At 37.2% G+C, this 21,719-nt stretch overlaps 1 protein-coding gene across 4 annotated transcripts in view; it reads left to right on the top strand.

The window, feature by feature from the left end:
- The window catches only part of SCAPER (S-phase cyclin A associated protein in the ER), a 197,943-nt gene that overhangs the window by 19,580 nt on the left and 156,644 nt on the right, over positions 1 to 21,719 (top strand). For all 4 annotated transcript variants that reach the window (XM_067305181.1, XM_067305183.1, XM_067305185.1 and 1 more), the window contains exons 5-6: positions 9,212 to 9,412; positions 20,745 to 20,845. In XM_067305181.1, coding sequence (XP_067161282.1) covers positions 9,212 to 9,412; positions 20,745 to 20,845 — 302 coding nt within the window. The remainder of the gene's footprint in view (positions 1 to 9,211; positions 9,413 to 20,744; positions 20,846 to 21,719) is intronic.

Below are 21,719 nucleotides of genomic sequence, written 5' to 3'. Positions count from 1 at the left end.
GATTAAAAGCTTTAGCTTAGTATTTTGAGACAAAGTCTATCAGATTTTGACAATATGGCAAACAGAAGATGTTATTGTTTGAAAAAAGAAAAAATGTTTTACTTCCAAAGAGATCTGTTTGCTTCTAAAAATCATAGGCATGGTGTTTTTCCCAGCTCAGTTAGCAGCTCTTGTCCTTGCACTCTCTCCTCACTTACCGGTCTGTTACGAGTGCTGTGTGTCCCAGTCTTGCTTCTCGTTCTGTGAAGGTAGCATTTTACTGAAGCAATTGGGACTCCCTATAAGTTGGTTTGCCCTTGCAGAACCCTTTGGATAGGAATAATGTACTTCATCTTTTGGGTTCAATTTATTTTAGTCACTTGTGATGATATAAATACTGAGTTTTCAGAAGTATGTTTTATTGTTATTCAGTGGCTCTGTATGGGACTGTTGTGCTAAAACTATTTTGGAGAAGCATAGTGCATTCCTAATGAGTACAATCAAGGCTTGAAAGGGACTACTGAGGGCCTTTGCGTCTTGGTACTTCAATTTGGCATCCAGCACTCTTCTCCTCTTTCTACTGCATTTCAGTCACTGGATACCACTTTAAAATGGTGGCTTTTTTGTTAATTTCTTGAGCATTCAGATTTAATTTTTTGTTACATATATATGGGCCATTAAGCTCAAGGAAATAAACTTATAAGAATTCTCTCCTATGATCTTATCAACCTCATCTTCCTCTCAGCAGGGTGCTGGCGAATCTTCATTCAATATATTTTGGCATCCAAAGAATAAATACATACTTTATGCTTTCCAGAACTCCAAGACAAGATACTGAAACTATTGCAGGGGGAAAAAAAGAGATTCAGTTTTAACATCACTTTCATCATCCATGCTGAATTACTTGTGATGCAAGAAAGAGTATTCCCCTGTTTCTTAACTTAAAAGGCACGTAAGCTGTGCTTTTTCTGCAGCTGAAGGTTTGAACTATCAATGCATGTGAGTGCACCTGAATCTTGCCTTTCTTGGGTGAGTTTTGTTGTTCTGCTGAGGATTCGCTGCAGTCAGTACTTCAGAGTAAGCCTGTTGGTTCATGTCTGCGTAAGCTATCATCACACTTTGGGTAAACATGCATTTTATCTGAGGGAGGGTGGAGGCCAAGGCAAGCTATTTACTGGCATATTTGAAAACTCTGTAATTGACTTTAATCTATGATGGTCTGTAAAGTTGTTGAAAATAGATTAAACTTTGGATACATATATTGGCAAAGGCTAAGGGATCTAACATCACTTACAAGATTCAAAAGTAAGTACTTGCTTATGTCCAGTTAAGAATGATGTGTAGATGTTTTTAGGGTTGGAGCTTTAGAGCTGTGCTCAGAGGAACTTAAGTCTATTTATGTCCTTGTGACTCATTAGTAGTTGAGGCACAGACTTCTTTCCACTGACCAAAGTGAAAAATCTGCTCAGAGTTAGTTGGAAACACTAGGCACAAGGATGTAGGTGAAGTTTAGGTGGCTTGGATATAGCTCCTCCTTGGAGAAGAGATGGGTTCGTTGTCTTATCTTTCTTCAGACTACACCTTTAGAGAGGAATACAATGTCCTGTGGTGGCATGTTCCCTCTAAATACCGTGGAGGTTGAGAGATGATCATCTTTGGAAATTCAGTTTCACTCTTGCGTCACTCTCAACCTAAGCATGACACTGAAAAGTATGATCTGGTCAAAAGTAGATGCTTTTTATAACTACTGTTTATTTAAAGCTTAATTCCAGGAAGTATTAATAAGAATAATGAAGCTATAGCTGTGCATCACCATAGAAGCTACAGTCTTGAAAAGTCTGTACTTAATCCAGCATTTCTTGTTTTTCACTGTGAAAAGTTAGTTCAGTTCACTTGGAAAATTAACTTAAGATGCTTAGAGGTAAGTTTCTGCTGAACAATTTACGGATTAATTCAGAAATCCTGGTAATTTGGAGGGGTTTGTGTTAAACATTTGGACAGAATGTAGTAGTCTATATAAAATATTAGTATCTTTATATTAAAAATAGTCTTTGCCATCAGCAGCTGCAGCTCTTAAATTTAAGTGAATACTGGCCTTTGTTTCAGTAAAGTTGATGCCAGTCATACTTGATTAAGTTTGAAAATGGCTTGCTGAGTTTGATCTTTTTCAAGTAATTACTGGAGACTGAAGGGCCAAACATCAGAGTCAATTGAGTTTGTCCCTGAAAGTTGACTTCTATTTCCTTGAGTGCCAGATACGAGGCTGTGACACATTCAGATGTACAGTATTAGAACTGACTTATATCAGGAACTTAAAATATTCCATCTATTAACTAATGACCATCTCAGAGCTTACCTGCTTATGTGATTGCATTCACAAGAAAATTGTTGCTTTAGAGGCTTGCATCCTTTCAAAGGTGTACTGCTGGAATATACACTCCTATTCCAAGTTAGGGAAGAAATATTATGGCAGGAGCTCCTCAAAAAGCCAAAAGGTCAGTAGTTTGTGGGTTTGTGCCTCTGTATTCCTGTCTGAGAGCTGACTCTCTCAGATACCTTGTTGAACTTTGAGTTACATAGATATTTGATAGAACATTCTGTGATTCAGCTGCTCTTACTATTCTCATTGTCCTTCAGTATTTTATTGTGTGAATAGGAACACAGCTGAGTGTCCGTTCTTGCAAAATGATTATATTGGTTGCTGTGGTAGGGCATCAGGTCAGCCGCAGCCTTAAACCAGAACTGTGTCAAATTTTCGCTAGAGCAAGTGTACCAAAGTATTTCCAATCTTGAAAACTAGACGAGAACAAGAACATCTTTTTGATAGAAAACTTAGATAAATAGCAAAATGATTTGTAGATATGTTCTGCCTGCCTATTTTCTTGAGGATGGAGGAAAAGAAAGAGGGAGGAATCGTTCCTCCTTTCTCCCTTTGTAGTTAGTTAGCTTTCAGTGACTACCTTGACAACCTCCACATTGCCACTTTGGGTACCTGTGAAAGTCTTTTTTCCGTCTTTTTTCCTCCGTCTTTTTTCCTCCGTCTTTTTTCCTCCCTCTTTTTTCCTCCCTCTTTTTTCCTCCCTCTTTTTTCCTCCCTCTTTTTTCCTCCCTCTTTTTTCCTCCCTCTTTTTTCCTCCCTCTTTTTTCCTCCCTCTTTTTTCCTCCCTCTTTTTTCCTCCCTCTTTTTTCCTCCCTCTTTTTTCCTCCCTCTTTTTTCCTCCCTCTTTTTTCCTCCCTCTTTTTTCCTCCCTCTTTTTTCCTCCCTCTTTTTTCCTCCCTCTTTTTTCCTCCCTCTTTTTTCCTCCCTCTTTTTTCCTCCCTCTTTTTTCCTCCCTCTTTTTTCCTCCCTCTTTTTTCCTCCCTCTTTTTTCCTCCCTCTTTTTTCCTCCCTCTTTTTTCCTCCCTCTTTTTTCCTCCCTCTTTTTTCCTCCCTCTTTTTTCCTCCCTCTTTTTTCCTCCCTCTTTTTTCCTCCCTCTTTTTTCCTCCCTCTTTTTTCCTCCCTCTTTTTTCCTCCCTCTTTTTTCCTCCCTCTTTTTTCCTCCCTCTTTTTTCCTCCCTCTTTTTTCCTCCCTCTCTTTTCCTCCCTCTCTTTTCCTCCCTCTCTTTTCCTCCCTCTCTTTTCCTCCCTCTCTTTTCCTCCCTCTCTTTTCCTCCCTCTCTTTTCCTCCCTCTCTTTTCCTCCCTCTCTTTTCCTCCTCTCTTTTCCTCCCACTCTTTTCCTCCCTCATCCTATTTCCTCCCCTCTCTTTCCTCCCTCTCTTTCCTCCCTCTCTTTCCTCCCTCTCTTTCCTCCCTCTCTTTTCCTCCCTCTCTTTCCTCCCTCTCAATTTCTCCCCTCTCTTTTCCGCCCTCTCTTCCTCCCTTCTTTCCTCCCTCTCTTTCCTCCTCTCTTTTCCTCCCTCTCTTTTCCTCCCTCTCTTTTCCTCCCTCTCTTTTCCTCCCTCTCTTTTCCTCCCTCTCTTTTCCTCCCTCTCTTTTCCTCCCTCTCTTTTCCTCCCTCTCTTTTCCTCCCTCTCTTTTCCTCCCTCTCTTTTCCTCCCTCTCTTTTCCTCCCTCTCTTTTCCTCCCTCTCTTTTCCTCCCTCTCTTTTCCTCCCTCTCTTTTCCTCCCTCTCTTTTCCTCCCTCTCTTTTCCTCCCTCTCTTTTCCTCCCTCTCTTTTCCTCCCTCTCTTTTCCTCCCTCTCTTTTCCTCCCTCTCTTTTCCTCCCTCTCTTTTCCTCCCTCTCTTTTCCTCCCTCTCTTTTCCTCCCTCTCTTTTCCTCCCTCTCTTTTCCTCCCTCTCTTTTCCTCCCTCTCTTTTCCTCCCTCTCTTTTCCTCCCTCTCTTTTCCTCCCTCTCTTTTCCTCCCTCTCTTTTCCTCCCTCTCTTTTCCTCCCTCTCTTTTCCTCCCTCTCTTTTCCTCCCTCTCTTTTCCTCCCTCTCTTTTCCTCCCTCTCTTTTCCTCCCTCTCTTTTCCTCCCTCTCTTTTCCTCCCTCTCTTTTCCTCCCTCTCTTTTCCTCCCTCTCTTTTCCTCCCTCTCTTTTCCTCCCTCTCTTTTCCTCCCTCTCTTTTCCTCCCTCTCTTTTCCTCCCTCTCTTTTCCTCCCTCTCTTTTCCTCCCTCTCTTTTCCTCCCTCTCTTTTCCTCCCTCTCTTTTCCTCCCTCTCTTTTCCTCCCTCTCTTTTCCTCCCTCTCTTTTCCTCCCTCTCTTTTCCTCCCTCTCTTTTCCTCCCTCTCTTTTCCTCCCTCTCTTTTCCTCCCTCTCTTTTCCTCCCTCTCTTTTCCTCCCTCTCTTTTCCTCCCTCTCTTTTCCTCCCTCTCTTTTCCTCCCTCTCTTTTCCTCCCTCTCTTTTCCTCCCTCTCTTTTCCTCCCTCTCTTTTCCTCCCTCTCTTTTCCTCCCTCTCTTTTCCTCCCTCTCTTTTCCTCCCTCTCTTTTCCTCCCTCTCTTTTCCTCCCTCTCTTTTCCTCCCTCTCTTTTCCTCCCTCTCTTTTCCTCCCTCTCTTTTCCTCCCTCTCTTTTCCTCCCTCTCTTTTCCTCCCTCTCTTTTCCTCCCTCTCTTTTCCTTTTGAGGTTTCCAGTCAGTGCTTGTCATTCAGGTTCCTTGCTTGCTCTGTTTTCCTCTTTGGTCTGTCCTTCACTCAGAAGTTTCTCCTTGCTGAACATTGTTAGATGTTGTTGTGCTGAGCTGGCTCTTTCTCATCCCGGGTGCTGCTGTCAGGCTAAGGCAAATTGCCATCATTCTTTTCTCCTGCCTAACCACTGCCTTTTCACCAGGACAAATTGTATCCATACAATAAACCATGGCAAACACAAAACAGTTGTATCATCTGAAAGTTGCACATGATTATCTAATTCTGAAAGAAAGCAAATCCATTGTATTATAATAGCAGCTTTCAAACTCTTTTTAGCTTGTGGACAGTATATATACTTAGAACCATGGTATTGTAAATTTGATGTTGATGAGCAACTGTAAATGTTGCTTAGATTTTACTCAGACATTGGAAATTGCTTATAGTGGTAATAATGGAACTGCTACAATTCATGGTTGAGTTGAACATACTATTTTCCTAAATGAAATATGACTGACATACAAGAAAAATGGATGCCAAATATAGTAGATGGATAGAATTTATTGCTAAATATCAAAACATGTTCACTGACACTGTCTTAAAGATGCACTTGAAAATGTTATAGTGAATTATGCATAGTTCCCATTCCAAAACAATTGATCCTTTATATTACCAATATTTACTGAATGAGAGTAGAAACCTAATCATTTTACAAAGTCACATTTTAGAAATACAGACAGCAAAAGGTGATGCTGCTATCTTAATATAGCAATTAATGATTCTGTAGTTAAGGCCATGTCATTTTTTTACCCATCATAAACTGTATTTTAAAGGAGCTGTAAATTAGCCACTTTGCTTTAAAGGTTTATATACAAGGTCTCAGCCAAGGAGCATCTTTTTTCCAATCTATTCTATAACAGATGACTCTCTTATATCACAGAAGAAAAAATATAAGACATTCTGACATACACAACCCTTCTGACATTTTTGTTTATTGGTGATTCATGACATACATCTTTCCTGAACGTGTCACTTGTGCATGCCTTAGCTGGGGTACATGTGGGGTACACTTATGACATTTTGTGATGTACATAAGGGTAGCAGAGAAGTTAGTACAATAGTAAGTACTGTAGTAAATCAGGTTCCCATTCCTACCTTTCTTCCTGAAAAATGAGAATGTGAACACAAACTCTGATGAGAGCATAACCATTTTGATAGCACTGTTTATACCTACCTCCTTAATTATGAAGTGGGATTTACTGTGTTTAATGCCTTATGTTATAATCTTGCAGTACAGCTAGTCAGAGCTCTCAGGGGAAAAAACAGACTAGAGACAGACAGAGGAAAAGACTACAAAAGAAATGGAAACTCCTAGAGCTCTGGTATTTACTAAACAATTTGGCAGGTTCTATCTACATATCAGAGTTCAGTTCCCTTCTAATGGGTAGCTATGTGTACAGTATGAGTTTATTAAATATGATCCTTAAAACCTTCTAGAAAAGGAAGACATTTATACTCATAAAAACAGTGATTGAAAAATCATTTAGTTATTGCCTACTTTCCTATTTTGTAATTTGAGCATGAGAAATATGAATTTACATATTTTCCAAACATAGAAGGAAATTTTTCTAGTTTAAGCACAATTTGTTGGAAGCCAAGAGGAACACAAAAAACAAAAGCCTTCTTAAGAAGAATGAGAAAAATCTCTAGACTTTGCAGACTTTGAGTCTCTTTTCTATAAATGTCATCATAAAGGAATTATTGTAGCTCTCCCTTAATGAACCTTCCCTGATGCATTGATCAAAAAATATGTTATAGTTCCTAATTACTTTATGTTGTCTGTGGTCTACAATGAATTTACTGGGAGACAGAGCATTCTTAAAGAATAAACTTGCCTGCCATTAAAATAACTTTTGGCACAAGTGAAAGCAAAAAAGTCTTTTCCAGCTTTTTCCGTGAAGCACAGTAAGGCTTGAATCCCAGCCAATCATTATGCTATTTACAGTATTCTGGTTAGTGATGAGATATTCTAATTATAAACTCTGTCTACTGCCTGGTGCAGTGTTGGTTTTGATCACTTTTATGCAATCACAAAAACTAGAGTTTTTAGATGGAATTTTGCAGTAATCCCTACAAATGCACTCCAGTTCATGTAACATCCATTCTCTGGAGATCTGTGCTGCAGTGGACCTATGCGTAAAAAGTGCACTAAAAATGCTGTTAAAATTAATGTTGCCGCCTTATTGCATTTTATTGTGTATGGCTAAGGAGACTGACCAGTATGTTTTGCTCTCAGTTTAAAGCTGTCTTTCGTTTCTGATTGTTCTGCAGTATTGTTTAGTGTAGGCTTCTGGGTTAGAACGCCTGTTCTTCTAGCTGATACAGAAAAACATGCACTAATGCCTTTTGGTATATAAACACCTACTGTAAGTCCCTTTAGTTTCTCTTGGACAGCACTCAGTGTGATACTTCTTTATTCACTACTATCTTTCATTCAAAACCATGACTGCCGCATCCCCATGTTGTACTAGAACAATTTTACAGTTAACTTTTTGATAAGGATTTAAAAAGATATGTCTTTTTGTCTCTGTATAATTCTCTGACTTTTTCTATATCTTTTAGCATGGCTAAATAGCTTCTATTACTTATAATCGCTTTAAGGAATTTCATGCGTTTCCTGTATAGAAACTAGAGTAACACTACATTGTTTGGATTTCAGATACTGCAGAGCCCAATTTGTTTGTTTTATTGTTAATTATAATTCATTTAATACTGAAAAGATTTCTCTTGGACCTCAGTTGCAGTTTATTTTTACAAATGTTAAGTAGAGGTTAAATTTGCCCTGACATTCTAATTTTATTTAGATATTTTCCTGCACAAAAGAAACCCCAGTCTGTAGTAGCATGTAATTAATACCTACATAAAAAAAATTGCACACAGTTGGGAATTACTCGTGAGTTTACTGGAGGCGCTTCTCCACCTGGCTCATATGGAACACAGAAGCTTGTGGAAGGCTGGCATGGTAGCAGGATTTTTCTGTTTGTTTTTTTGTTGTGGGAGAGAATTTCAAGTTTGATAAGCTCAGTGCCCTTGGGCCAAGTTCTTATTTGGCATTTCCAGCCAAATGGACATATTTCAGAGTCCTTTGGAATATCCTGTGTTGATAACTGACGGTACAGATCTGTCAAGGAAGAACAGTCCCCATAGGACGGACTGTGCTGAACGCACAAGGTCAACAGATGCATAACGCTGAAGTGGCCTGAACAGTACCTTTAAGCAGGTGTGAAATGATTCTTCTCTAAGCCAGCATCCATGAAGACAGTTGGATGTTCTTCTGCTCCCATCAGATTTAGCATATAGGTGGTCCTCTGCTTCTGTGTAGAAAAGAAGTACTAAATCGGTTAGTCTGCATATCAACACTGAAAATGAAACACCAGGTTTGTTATAGTTATTGCTGTTAAATTGCAAGTTAGTCAAAACAACACAAGGACAATTTCAGACTTGGTGTAAGTTGGAGAAACTTGATTCAGTGGCATAGCGCTTGCATTGGGTTGAATTGAGCTTGCAATGTTAGCAATGTGAGTGGAAAGCTGGAGTAGTCTTTTGAAGTATGAAAGCTTCCTTTTGTCACTAATTTAGCACTTGCTGGCATCTTCTGTACAGTGGAGCAATAAAACATCGATCAAAGGGCTAACCACATCAGCATTTCACTGACATTAATGCTCGTATGTTAGAATAAGAGTTTAAAAATGACAAAGTTGTCTGTAATGTCTTGGTAAGAGCATTTAACTATGACAGAATATTGCTGGTGTGATTATTAGTAAAACATTATTTTCATCTCTGGATGTACATACTTGTCAGTAATGTGGAATATGTAATTGGAAAAGGTAACTTCGCAATGTACGTAAAAGGCAGACTATCTTGTTCTGTTGCGCAATGTAAATATGGGGCTATAAATGTCCAAGAAACAGAAACTACTTCTACAAATCTGTCCCATTTGTTTAAGGTGAGAAGGTGTGTTTTGAAAAACTCAAGTCAATAGGATGATGTAGTCTTCAGTGAAAAAAAAATTTTTTTTTAATGTTTAAATATATTGAAAAAATGTGTGTTGCACAGAAGCCCAACCCCTTACCGCACTTCTGTTCGTTGTTTTCATTTTCCCTTGTATCTTGTTTCTTCAGAGTGCTACCATAGACTGTAAATTAACATCAGCAGCAGCAGCTGGAGATAAAAACTTTGACAAAAGCCCAACAAAAACAAGGCAGCCTCGAAAAGTTGATCTGCGAGCTCGATACTGGGCATTTCTTTTTGACAATCTTAGACGGGCAGTTGATGAAATCTATGTTACCTGTGAATCGGATCAGAGTGTAGTAGAATGCAAGGTAAGACTTCAGCTGTTCTCCACCCGTTGTCATGTGACTTTTTTTTCTTTTTTTTTTTAAGCCAAATGAGCAATTGGAACCTCAGAAATATGTTACTTTGTTTTGTATTTAGTGGAGGCCTGTATGTAGGAAAAATGATGGCATATTTATTCAGATGCAAGATGCTTTCATCTTAGGCATCGACTAATTTTGGAGTATATAAAACTCACAGTAATATATAAAATGCTATTAGATCTCAGTTATTTGATTAAATTAATTTTTGTATTTCAAGTTCTGATTTTATTAATTTTGTAACCAAACATCGATTTTATTTTTTTATAGTTTTTTTTTTTCAGGTAATATTCCTTACTGTAGGTGGCACTGTTGAGATTCAGCCTTTTTCACATTCTTCAGCTTCCTGTTAAATGTCTTAATTATACATTGCTCCCTTTTTCCAGTGATAGTTATCACTCTTCTAATTTATTCTGTGGTGGTAAGAAAGTGATTGATGGTCAAGCATAAACAATGTCTGGGTGGGATGTCACTGTAAGGCGTTTTTCCTAATTTTAGATAACCTGTGTTTTAATAAGATGTAAAACAGACGCACGAACTGTGGTGATTTTCTAGTGGATCCATAGAAAGACCATTGTAGTTTAATAAAAATCTCTTCATTTTTAGAAATGGAATTTATTCAAGCATTGAAAGACACCAGAACAGTACATTTTTAAAGAAATGTTAAAGCTACAACTTCTGTTTTTATATTAAATATGGCTGAAAACTCAACACATTCTGGAAATGATTATCTAATCGCTGTAAAAAATTATATATCTCAATTTAAGTAAACTTTTTTCTTATCATATGTATCTAGTTTTCTGCTGTAATCAGACACAGCCAAATTGACTTTGAGATTAGCGTACAAATACATTTCATTGAAAGCAGGTTTGAGAACTGAACAGTAGCTAGAGGCTTCCAAATCACGGGTTGGTCTAACACAATGTAACATTTTGTTACTGAACTGTCTTCCTGCTCAGGAAACTTCTGTGAAGAATTTTTTGTTTTAAGAAAATCAGTCTGCCTTGCATTGTAATTAGATTACCATTTTTAAACTTTTGTGACTGGAAGAACAGAAGTGTATTTGTATCATTATCATATATTTTTAGAGCTTAGATATCATTCAGCATTTTAATCATGTTACTTGATCTGAGCTCAGATGGAGATATTGCATAGCCTAAGTGAAAAATCTTCATTTTAGTAGACTGTTGACAGTGATGTCCTTGTGTATCCGATTACTTGTTTGTAAAACATGAGTGGAAAAAAACAAAAATAAGTAAACAGGAGAGTCCCATATCATGTTCTGTAGAACTTATTTAATATTCATGTTGCTTTTATTTTTTAAAAGACATTTTTCTGTCAGCATGAAAAAGTGCCTTACTTATCTGGGTAGTGGGATATGTATTTGCACTGGGGTGTCTTCTTTGAGATTTACTTTTAAAGGATACTGTTAAATGATGATTGATACTCTTTTATTAAGTTACTCAAATTTCTGTAAGATAGCTATGAAGTCTAGAATGGCAGAGTCTTGCTAATTATTTTTAACTCTAAATGTTTTACCTTTATCAACTATATTTATTAGCATTTATTATTTATTTTGGGGTGTTTATTAGTGTAGTGATTGCTTTTTTTTTTTTTTTTTTTGACAAATACCATCCAGTTTCTGCCAAAGGTGAAGTTATGAATGTTTTTTAGCTAATCACGTATAGTAGAATATTTTAGCTTCTGTCTTTTGAAGTTAGTGTTTTACATAACATTTGGGCATACAACATTTTGGTAATGCATACGTAAGCTTGAATTATAGGATGATCAAACTTGTCATTAGCATATAGGTATATTTTAATTTTTGATTGAATACTGGTGATAAAATGCAAACAACAGATCCTTGTGGAAACTGCGGGTCTTCCTCACCACTGTTCCTACCTGTTCTCTGAAAGGCCAGCGTTTGCTGTCCTCCATAAATTGGAATATCTTGTCTAAGTGCAGCTTTCATATTGCAGTAGATATAGACTACTCTTGTGCCTCAGTAGTATGTTGTTTACTCTTGTACCTCAATCTTTTAGGACTTCATAAATGAAAATCTTGATCTAGTCTCAGAATTCAGTTGGCAAACGGTATTTCGTAAGAAGCACTCATGTGACATTGTTTCAGGAATTCACCTAGCTTAGTAGAAGGACCACTTTCTGCCTTAAGAATAGCTTAAGTCAGGTAAATAATCATCACTTGCTTATCCAGAACAAGATTGTTTTATTGCCTTGGCTCTGCTTGTCCTATATATGTTGCTGTCACACTACTCCCGAGCACCAAGTTTCATACTTTCTATTGATTTTTCTGAGGTCCCTGTTTCTGGTTCTGCCCTTTCTTGCTTTTTAAAAAGAATGAAGTGATGCAAAAGATCTAGAATCCCTGTCTGGGGCCAGGTTAGGTTTCCCCTGTTGCAGGGAAAGACCGCTGGGTTCTGCATGCTACTCCAGGGACTACGCAAGCCCTTTCAAAGGTTCAAGACTAGGAGGACACAAAGGTGGTTTTTTTGTTGTTTTGGTTTGGTTTTTTTGCTTCTGGTTATGAATTCTGTGCAGTCCGGGCATCTCCCTAGCTTTGCTATTATGGACAGTACATCAGTAATGTAGATATGTTTTGCAGGCTTTTTTTTTTTTTTTCTTAAGTTTAATTGAGGTACATGTCTTTACTGGTTTCTCTGGTGCCAGAAAAGAGATGGGTGGGAAACCAGGGCCCACTAAATCCAGTTTGCAGAACCAGTTGGGGTTCTTTTGCTTGGTTGTATTTTTTTATTCCTCTATGGGCGGGAAGAGTTCAGCTAATTCTGTATGCTTTTTTCCATTTTTATGTACTGCAGTACTTCAATATTTTGAAGTCTTCTCAATATTTTAATTTTCAGATGAAAATTCCATTTATAATGAACTCATATAATGCTCATGCTAAAAATTAGAGTGGATTAGCTTCACTTTTGAGGTCTTTTTGAGAATTTTTATATCATATAGAAAAGTATTTATTGGTTAAAACATTACAAAATGTACAAGTAGACAATCAAATTTGAACATGGGCTGTATTTCTGCCATACATAAAGAACTAAAAGTATTTTGCAAAATGAAGAATCCAATATTGCTGTGTTTTCTGTTTACTTTTCAAAGTGGGTTAATGGAGAATGTCTTGTTAGCTCGTTCCATGAAGTATCATCTATATTTTTGGTACTGAATGTGTGTCAAACAATATTAAATAAGGGCACAAAATGGTTAATTTGTTAATTGTTTTCTTCCTTGTTTTTTTTAAGTGGAACCCTGAAAAATTCTCCTTATTAAGATTAGTTTATGTTATTAAAAGCTTATTTAATTTACACTTCATCTCTTTAAATTATGTCTCTTCAAACATACAGATATGCACTGTTCTATTTAAAACATTTTAGTTGCATAAAGATCATATTAAAAGAAGACCTCTGAAAAAAAGAAACATGACCTCTGGTATGTAAGACCTTCAGATTAACCCAGTATAAAAATGTTTATTTTTGATTTTGCGCTTTTTGCTCTCATGTAGTCTTGCAAGCTGGTATAGTTTTATTGATTACATTGTCACTGAAGATAATGTTTTATGCTTCCAAATCTGATAGGGCTCTAGTGGCTGGTTGTGGTTGAAACTGCAGACGAAAGGGTTGTGGTAAGGCTACAAACAGTGGCAATGTGTGTAAGAAGATCAGTGGTTGTGTATATTTTCTCTCAGCTTTGGGCACTGCTGAAGGTAGTATTTTTCTATTGATTTGGAATTGAGAACTCTCAACCCATAAATATATATAGTGATATGGCTTTGATGCTTCATATATAAAAATAAAATGAAAATAGCTGAATTATTTCTAAAAGAAAGGGGGAGGTCAAGTTTAAATATGATCTTGCTATATATAAATCATTCTGTCCAATGGTAATAGACAGAGATTAGATTTATTCTAGTAGACTAGACTATAATCTGAACATGTCAGATTGTGAGTTGTATGGATATTTTGTATGTTAGCTAAGTTTCCAAGTGTCTAATATTTAGATGAACGTTTTATCACCTAGTATTTTCTAGTTTTGGGTGGTGAGCTTAGGCAGGAAAGAATTAGTAATGCCAAGGATCCCTTACATCTCTTTCTGTATCCCAAAAGGAAATAAGCCTGAAATTATGTGGGGATAGAGGAAGGCAGATTCTATATCCAATTTTGGTTAATGCAACAGAGATATGGGTCTTCTGCTGTTACTGCTTTGCAGTCCTCAGGTGTCTCTGCAACTGGCTTAGGAGAGAGAAGTTTACAAAAAAAACCAAAAAACACTTGTGCGCATGCGCACACACACACGTGCACACACACACACACACACACACACAATTGTTTTCTTATTGATAAGAGTTTCAGAAACTGGATCCAACAGCTAAGGAAACATTATGCCTAGAAGAATCTCAAACTACTCAAAATTTAATGGACTGAGGTTTTTTTCCTTCCTTAGATGAATTAATGGCTTCAACTGTGTGTGTGTGTTTTTGTTTGTTTTGTTTTTGTTTTTGTTTTTTGTGTTTTTGTTCCAAAAAAGCTGAATTCTGATATGGAAAATTCAGTTATATATTCCTTTTAGATTTCTGTCTGGCATTACTAAGTACTTGAACAAGCTTTTGTATTTCCACCTAGCATTAATTATTGGTATTTTTCTGCAGGATTTTGGCAAGGGTGGTTTCTCTTATTGGTCGTAATGCTTACATTCTTAGGTCAGTCTACCTTGAGTATGGTTCAGTGAAAACAACTTCATTCTGCCCGAGATTCTTATTCCCTCTTATAAAATGGAAAAGTCAGTAGTGAAGTTCTGTTGTTCTGATTCTCATAGAAAGCGAGCACAAGACACCCTAAAAAGATGGGTAAGGCCTTTCCCTTGGAAGACTTGACATGCTGCGTGGTGGTGGTATGTGAAGAAAGCAGCTGAAACAACTTTAGCTTTCTTCAGGCCTTCCAGTCAGGACGATATCTGTGAATGATTTACCATAATTTTAGTTGATTGAAGGCCTCCCTGAAGGAGAGAGGAACTTGCTTCATTAGGGTCCCTTGCTGAGCCCTTATGAGGGCTGCTTTTGGTTCAGGATATGCTAATTCCAATGATTTCAATCTATGCATGCAGGCTGAGGTCCGTGGCCTTCCAGCCTGATTACTGTTCTTTAAGACAGCCAAGAAAATAAAATTGTTTCTAAATGTGTTGGAGCTGAAGGCAGAAAAGCCAAGCTTTTTCTAACCTCAATGAAGAAGTAATTTATGGTGATTCAGTATAATAGTCAAGTTTATCCAAGCAGGATTTTGACCACATTTACACTGTTAAGAGCCAATTCAACTCTGTCCACTTTGGTTTTGGGGAGGATAAGTTTTGTTTTTTGTCTCCTCCTCCCCCCCCCCCCCCAATACTTTTCAGTTTCACAGATGCATAAAGTGCCTTGTTCCAGGCAGGAAAAAAATTATAGCACTAGGGTTAGACACTTTTTTTGTGGGAAATGGTTTGTTATATGTGAATTTTGGTTCTTTTCTTTTAGTGCTGCAAATCCTAGGAAAGGTATCCCGAGAAGGGTTACGAAGTATTGTAGTGTTTCAACACAGGCTCTATTCTGATGTCTTTGCTCTCTGAACCCCTGGAAGAATATTTCCTTCCTATTAGAAGGAGATTTTCAGCAGGCAGCGAAGTGAATGAACTGTATCCCATATGGTCAAATCTCTTTTCATTGTATTCAGTAAAAACAAGGTGATTCTGAAATTACCCTGAAAGCCTAAGACAATGATAGGTTTACACATTAGATCTTATGTATAATTCTTTTGCTGTGTTCTTCACAAGACTCGATCCTCCAGTTTGGTGTAGTTTTATGGAGCATATATTCTGAAACATTTTCAGATTGTTTGAAAAACTCTAAATCTGCCCTTGGAATATGTCAGAAGTGTAAGTCAGGCTGCCACTTAGCACTCACTTGCAAAAGATATCTGTTTCGGAATGTGGAGTGATTCAGGGGGAGAACATGTCTCTTTCTGAATAAATATCCCATGGCTGTATGCTAGCGCTGCATGTCCGCCCTCGGGCTCTTTTTATGAGCATTCTTCCTGCCTCTCTTTGGGCATTTACGTTTTCATTGTCATAGTCATCTTCTGTGGATGAATCAAAATCAGTGAAGTTGAGAGTGAAGGACGGAAAAATGGGGTAACAACTGGGTGTGCAGTCTCACAGATGGAAGTGGCCGAGATCTTTCAGAATGGTAATCTGTTCTAAAAAGCCAGCGTCTCTTCTGGTTGGCAATCTGGATGATCCTGTGTCTGCCTCTCCGTTGTTCACATCATGCATACTGTTTCTGTGTAATTGAATTGTGTGCTTTTTAATCAGTCCCTGCATGTTTCCCCCAATTGTTTCATTAATTCTTATGGAGAAAATTTGCTTTGCCGTGTCATTTCTCAGGAACACATCCTTGGCAGGTAGCAGGTTATGGCTGTCATATAAGTGAATTAATCAGGAATAAACTGAGACCAGATATGATGCATTAAGTGTTTGTATCTAAGAGTCCATGGATGCAGCTTTACTACCACGTTTACTGCTTAGTGGCTTCTGCAAGGCTACTATAAGAGGATTTATAAAGACATACCAATTAAGAGAACTTTAGTTACTGGCAATTTTTTTTTTCCTCTCTGCAGTCCTCATCTGAACCTGTTTTAGAGTATGTTATGGTTATATCAACTTCAGTACGTGGCAGATAATGATAGTCCTTTGGCTAGAGGAACTGCTTCTTTACATCCTGTCCCAAAGCTATAAGAATTGCTTTTGCGATCATCTGTGTTTAACAAGCAAGATTCCTAATGCCAGAACTGGTTTTAAGTGTTTGTAAGGAAATTTTGGGGGGCAATTTTTATGTGAAATGATTAAAACAAACACCTTAAAAATATAAATTGAAAGAAAGTACTAACATTGCTTGTTTTTTATACTGGAGTACAAAAAGTACTCAAGTACCTTAAAATGGAGTTACCCTGATAAATATGTAATGCAAAATATTCATTATAGATAACTTCAAAACTATGCATAGTTTGTGAAAGAAAACATACATTTCTAGTCTTGAGCATAAGCTACAGTACAGATGTGGTGCCTGAGTTCATTTTTCTGACATATTCTACTATTTTGAATCGTAGTAATCTTAACATCCTACACTTTTCCATGCTTCTCTCTTTTCTCCCTCCCTCTCCTCTCCCTCCTTATTCGAGAATGGAGAATAAATGGAGATGAAAACTTTTCCAAGCTGTTATGCGATCTCCAAACAAAGTGAGCTTCCCCCACCCCCCCCCCCCCCCAAAAGATCATAATCGACCTACCTAGGACCCAAGTCCAAGACCGTTCTGATTCAGGGATATAGGATTATTCTGATGCAGGGAGTGATTCTACTTTGAGATCCTTGTTGATTGGAAAGATATTAATGTGATCACCCAAATGAAGAGGCAAGAAGTACAACTTCAAGATAAATACATACTTAGAAATCAAAGTAATGATTCAGACCTAGAGAAAAGAAAAAGCATGAGAGCTTTTTAAAGTGCAGGAGGATTATCGATCCAAATGCTGGAGGGGGGGAAAGAAACAGGAGCTGCATTGTGAGTGTTTCTGGTTTTATGTCACTGATTTTCCTTTAAGCGTTGTTTTCTCACAGTATTGCTTTCTTTTTCAGTTTGAACTGGCTCTTTGAAAATAGTATAGGATACATATGACCTTGAAAAATAATGGGATTTAAAATTGTTTTGACTCTAGTGCAGCAGTAGTCTCCCCCATAAAGGTTCCTTTTTGTCAGCACCTTCTCAAGTGGTACAAGTTTCCCCTGCTTCAGCACCACAGGGTATATCTGCTACCCGCTGTACCGTAGGTGAGCTAGCGAGCTGTATCGATGTCCAGGACCCCAGAGCCCTGTGCACTGGGATTGTGTGTCAGCGGGACAAAGGGATGGCGCCAACCGGCCTGCTCTATGCGCCAGTAACTAGAATTAATTACAAACCAATCGAATCCGTTGCAGCCAATTGGTAAACTAATTGGTAATTTTAGCTGTATATCTATATGTAGTTATCTGGACGGCTGTAGCGGCGCTTTCAGAGCCACTTTTGTTCTGCTTCATCCTGCTTGACAAAATGGCCCTCATAGCTTTAAGGAGAAAGATGTGCATCAGTGAATATGGGGCCGCTCCAGCTGCTTGTCTTGTTTGTATTCCCTTGTTCGTAAAACATGACTCCGATTACAGCTGCATGGGTCTGCTCTGATCATTTCTGATAATGTGTAGCTAAACATTCCTTAAAATAGGTTAAGCCATTTATTGTTTTTTTTTTTTTTTGTGCCAACTAATTTCAGATATATAGCTCATATTCAGATTTTTTTTTTTTTTTTGTGGGAGCTATCTCAGTGGCAGACTTGAAAAATAAATGATTCAGAATTAAATTTTGCTTTCTATGCCCTTATTGTCAATAAGTCAGCACAACTTAGTATGGGCTAACTTAAATGGACATGAATTGAATTAGAAAGCTGAAATTTTATTAGGGAAGCTGAAAAAAAAAAGAGAGAGAACTGGCTAAAATACTTGACTTGTTCATTTCTTGTAGCAGACTTTACTTACCAATTATTTTGGCACTGTAAACCAACTGCCTTGTAAGAAAGACTTTTGTTTGCTTTTTGTGGAGCGTTTCAAAACAAAAAAGTAAGTTTTACATCAGCAGTGATATTCTGTTTGACTTCGACTGTGTTTGACTTTCTTGTGACTTCTCCGGTATAACAGGCAGCACATGCTTTAGTTCTGACATAAAAACTAGTTGAAAGGTTACTTGTGTAAAAACTGAAACTGAATTTTATACCTGATTTTGTGTTAAACAAAAAGAATAATCAGTCTTAGAACTATATCTCACAAAGTTTTGCATACATTAGGAGTTCTTTTTCTGTTAAAACTGTAGGTGAATGGGAAATAATGTTATAAAAATAGGCAATACAGTTAGCTGTACTGTAGTAGAGTATCTTCACTGTTTTCAAAGCATTTTTAAATTTGTAGCTATACACTTAGGAGCCAATATATTTTCATTTGTAATTGTTGCCAAAATATTTCTATGTGTTAATTACTTGCTTTGAAAAGAAAAAAATTCCCTTAATACCAGCAGGAGCAACTTTGGCATAGTAAAGAATCTGCAAAACAGGAACACTTAATCTTTAGTGGTTTTCCTCATACCATAAAATTATATCTACATTTTTAACTCTCCAGTTGAAGCTGATATAAGTCTTTATAGAATTCTGAATTCATTTGTGGAATTTTATTATTTTCAGCATGTTGTTGTCATAAAATAATGTCTTAAGTACAAATTTTCTGATCTTTGAAGGAGCAAGTATGAATGCTTGTGTTTCTAATTGACATGATCTAGAACTAATTCCTTTCGAATTGCATTAATCTGCTCTATGGGTGATAGTCAGCTCTGCTGAGAAGGTGCTTGTTGGCCATGAGGTTCTGTGCACTTTTTGTCACATTCAGTAAATGGGTTTTTTGAGCACTTATGTGGAGTATCAGTGATCTCCTAGCTTCCTGCATAGTAAGGAATTGTGCCTTTCTTCACCGCTGCGGTTAGAGAACCTAGTTTTCTCAAGGAGCAAAGCTACGAGTTTAGTCATGCTGTCTTTTGCTCTGCTTTATTGTGAAATGAATGGGAGTAATGTCAGAATAAAGACTGCAGGATCCCAATTTATCTTTTAGTTTTTGTTTCTGTATGTAATCTGGCCTTACTATAGTTAATACATTTATGTATTTGACCAAACTGGAAGTCAATACATGTAGTGAATAATTTTGAAAATTAAGTTTAAGAATATTTTTATTGGAAACAAGTCCTTTAGTTCTCTGTTGTTCAGCCATTGTCATTCCATCTATGACTTTCTTCCTGATACAGCGTGCAGTCAAGGTGGTTTTGTATGTCTGTTCATAACAGTTAATTTTATTTGTTAGAGACCAACACGTGATTTATAAGCTTCTAAGTTCTGAACTGTCTGCAGGACAAAAACAAAAAACAAAAAAACCCAGCATACCCACATCATTCTGACAATGTGTATTTGATCCAACCCAGGAGTTACGAGAGGGACAACTTTCCTCTTAAGGTCTCTTCCTGTTCTGTTATTCTATGATAATGTGTCAACCTAACTTTCATCCCATAAAAAGTGTTCATGAATGCAGCTTGCAATGATTAATGAACATAAAAAATGTGTAAATTTTTAAGCAATTCCATTTTATTCAAAAGTAACTTTTAAAATGGTAGAAGATTCGCTTGTTTGTAATGATCAGAGGTATAATCTGGGTTTTAGAGTTTTAAGGACTGGGTATATGACATTCCATAGTCAAGAATGTAGAATTAGTGACTTTTTTCACTTGTTAAAATGTACTAATCAGAGAAGTGAATGTAAACTTCACATCTTGCGGGTCCGTTGGTTTATTTCTCAGTAAGTTCATGTCAAGCGTGATCAGTTTGTAAACAAAATCTGATGTTGTGATCTTTCTCCTTTTTGCCTCTCAAAACATCACTGTAAGATTCTTTTTAATCACAAATTGCCTTGTTAATGTGATAGTGCTGGTAATCTCATGTGATGACAGCATGTGTCTGTCCTTAATCTAGAAGAGCACAGGCGTATATCCTTTGAAAATTCTGCACACTTGAAAGTCTGTAGGAAAGCAATACGGTTTGAACTACAGAGGCTTCGGAACTAGTTCTGAAATTTTTCTACTGCAAGGATCCCAAGATTATCCAGAAGGAGGTCTGGCTGTCTGATACAACAGCCTATGGGTCACCTTGTGTATTCTTTGCTCCACAGATTAATTACAAGCAATACATTTTTAGTCTCCCACCCGTGCAGCAAGTTTTACAGAGGTTTTTCCTTATTTGATGAGATATATCCAACGTATTTTAAAGGATAACAGCTGTGTCAGAAAAAAATTCTGAGTAATACTTCTGTACATTAGGGACTTTTTTTTTTTTTTTTTTTTTGGTAAATCTTACTATTCTGTCCTTAGACATTGGTGCTCACAGAGTTTTTAGAAACCATACACATATTTTGAGAAGGTAAATGTTTTGATGTTTGGTCACATAAAAAACTGTTTGGACTTTTTGGGGTGTTTTCTTGTTTTTAATTTTTGTAAATTCTGTTTCATGAGAGAGTTGCAGACTGGTAAATTGCCTGCTTTCTCCTACATTCCCTTTTTATTGTGGGGGGTGAGGGGCTTTCTAAATACAAAGGTTGATGTAATGGTTGCTTTTCAGGAAGTCCTGATGATGCTAGATAACTATGTAAGGGACTTCAAAGCATTGATTGACTGGATACAGCTACAGGAGAAGCTAGAAAAGGCTGATGCTCAAAGCAGGTAATTAGATTTTTTTTTTCTTTACCTTTTGTCTACATCCAAGTACTGTATCATGCTGAACTTCATTTGTAGCAGAGATTCAGCAAGAAACTTAGGAACCAATTTTAATAGCTGCTGTGGGGCACCAGGAAGGAAATTTTCCTTTTGGACAGAATCGATGTGAGGACCTGGTGGGTATTTTTTCCTTCCTGATAGTGTTATCAGGGAGCAGTTGTGCTGGAAATGAAAAAGAGTTTGGAAGTATAACATCAGAAGGGTAAAACTGGTTATGTCATTCCAATTTGTGACTAGTTTTGAATATCACTAAGTTTTAGCTTTGAGGGCTAAATGAGAAGTAAGTTTTTGCTGGTGTATCTTGTGCCTGTAGAACTAGTTCAATTATAGGTTGCTAGTCCTTTTAGAAGTACTGGAAACAGTTAAAAAGTCCTTTACATAACAATGTTTTTCCTAAATCTTTCTTCACCAGCAGTGGGATTTACAGGTTTGATTTTATTTTTAATTGACAGCTGTAATTTTCATGTAAGCAGATAACTCCAGGAGGAGTTAAAATAAATAAATAAATAAAACAACTTTAATGAGATCCATAATGAAATTGCAGGACTGACTTCCACCTCAAACTGTGTCTGGTTGCGTGAGAACATTTTTATATTAGTGACAGTTAACTTAATTCAACCTATTCAATTATCTTTGCAACTACATACATGTATTAATGAACGTTATCACTGACAGTTTGGTATAATAGAATGGGTGGATGGTGATATATTTGGTTAGTTCTAAGGTCTTTTATGTACTGCAGATATTTGATATATAGATTAGTCAAAACAGCATTTAACGTGTGTTGAATGCTCCACTATGCGGGATAGGGCAAGGTAGG

Source organism: Apteryx mantelli, chromosome 15 (genome assembly GCF_036417845.1).
Source record: "Apteryx mantelli isolate bAptMan1 chromosome 15, bAptMan1.hap1, whole genome shotgun sequence".
Lineage (NCBI taxonomy): Eukaryota > Metazoa > Chordata > Aves > Apterygiformes > Apterygidae > Apteryx > Apteryx mantelli.
This window is presented reverse-complemented; position numbering and strand designations above follow the sequence as displayed.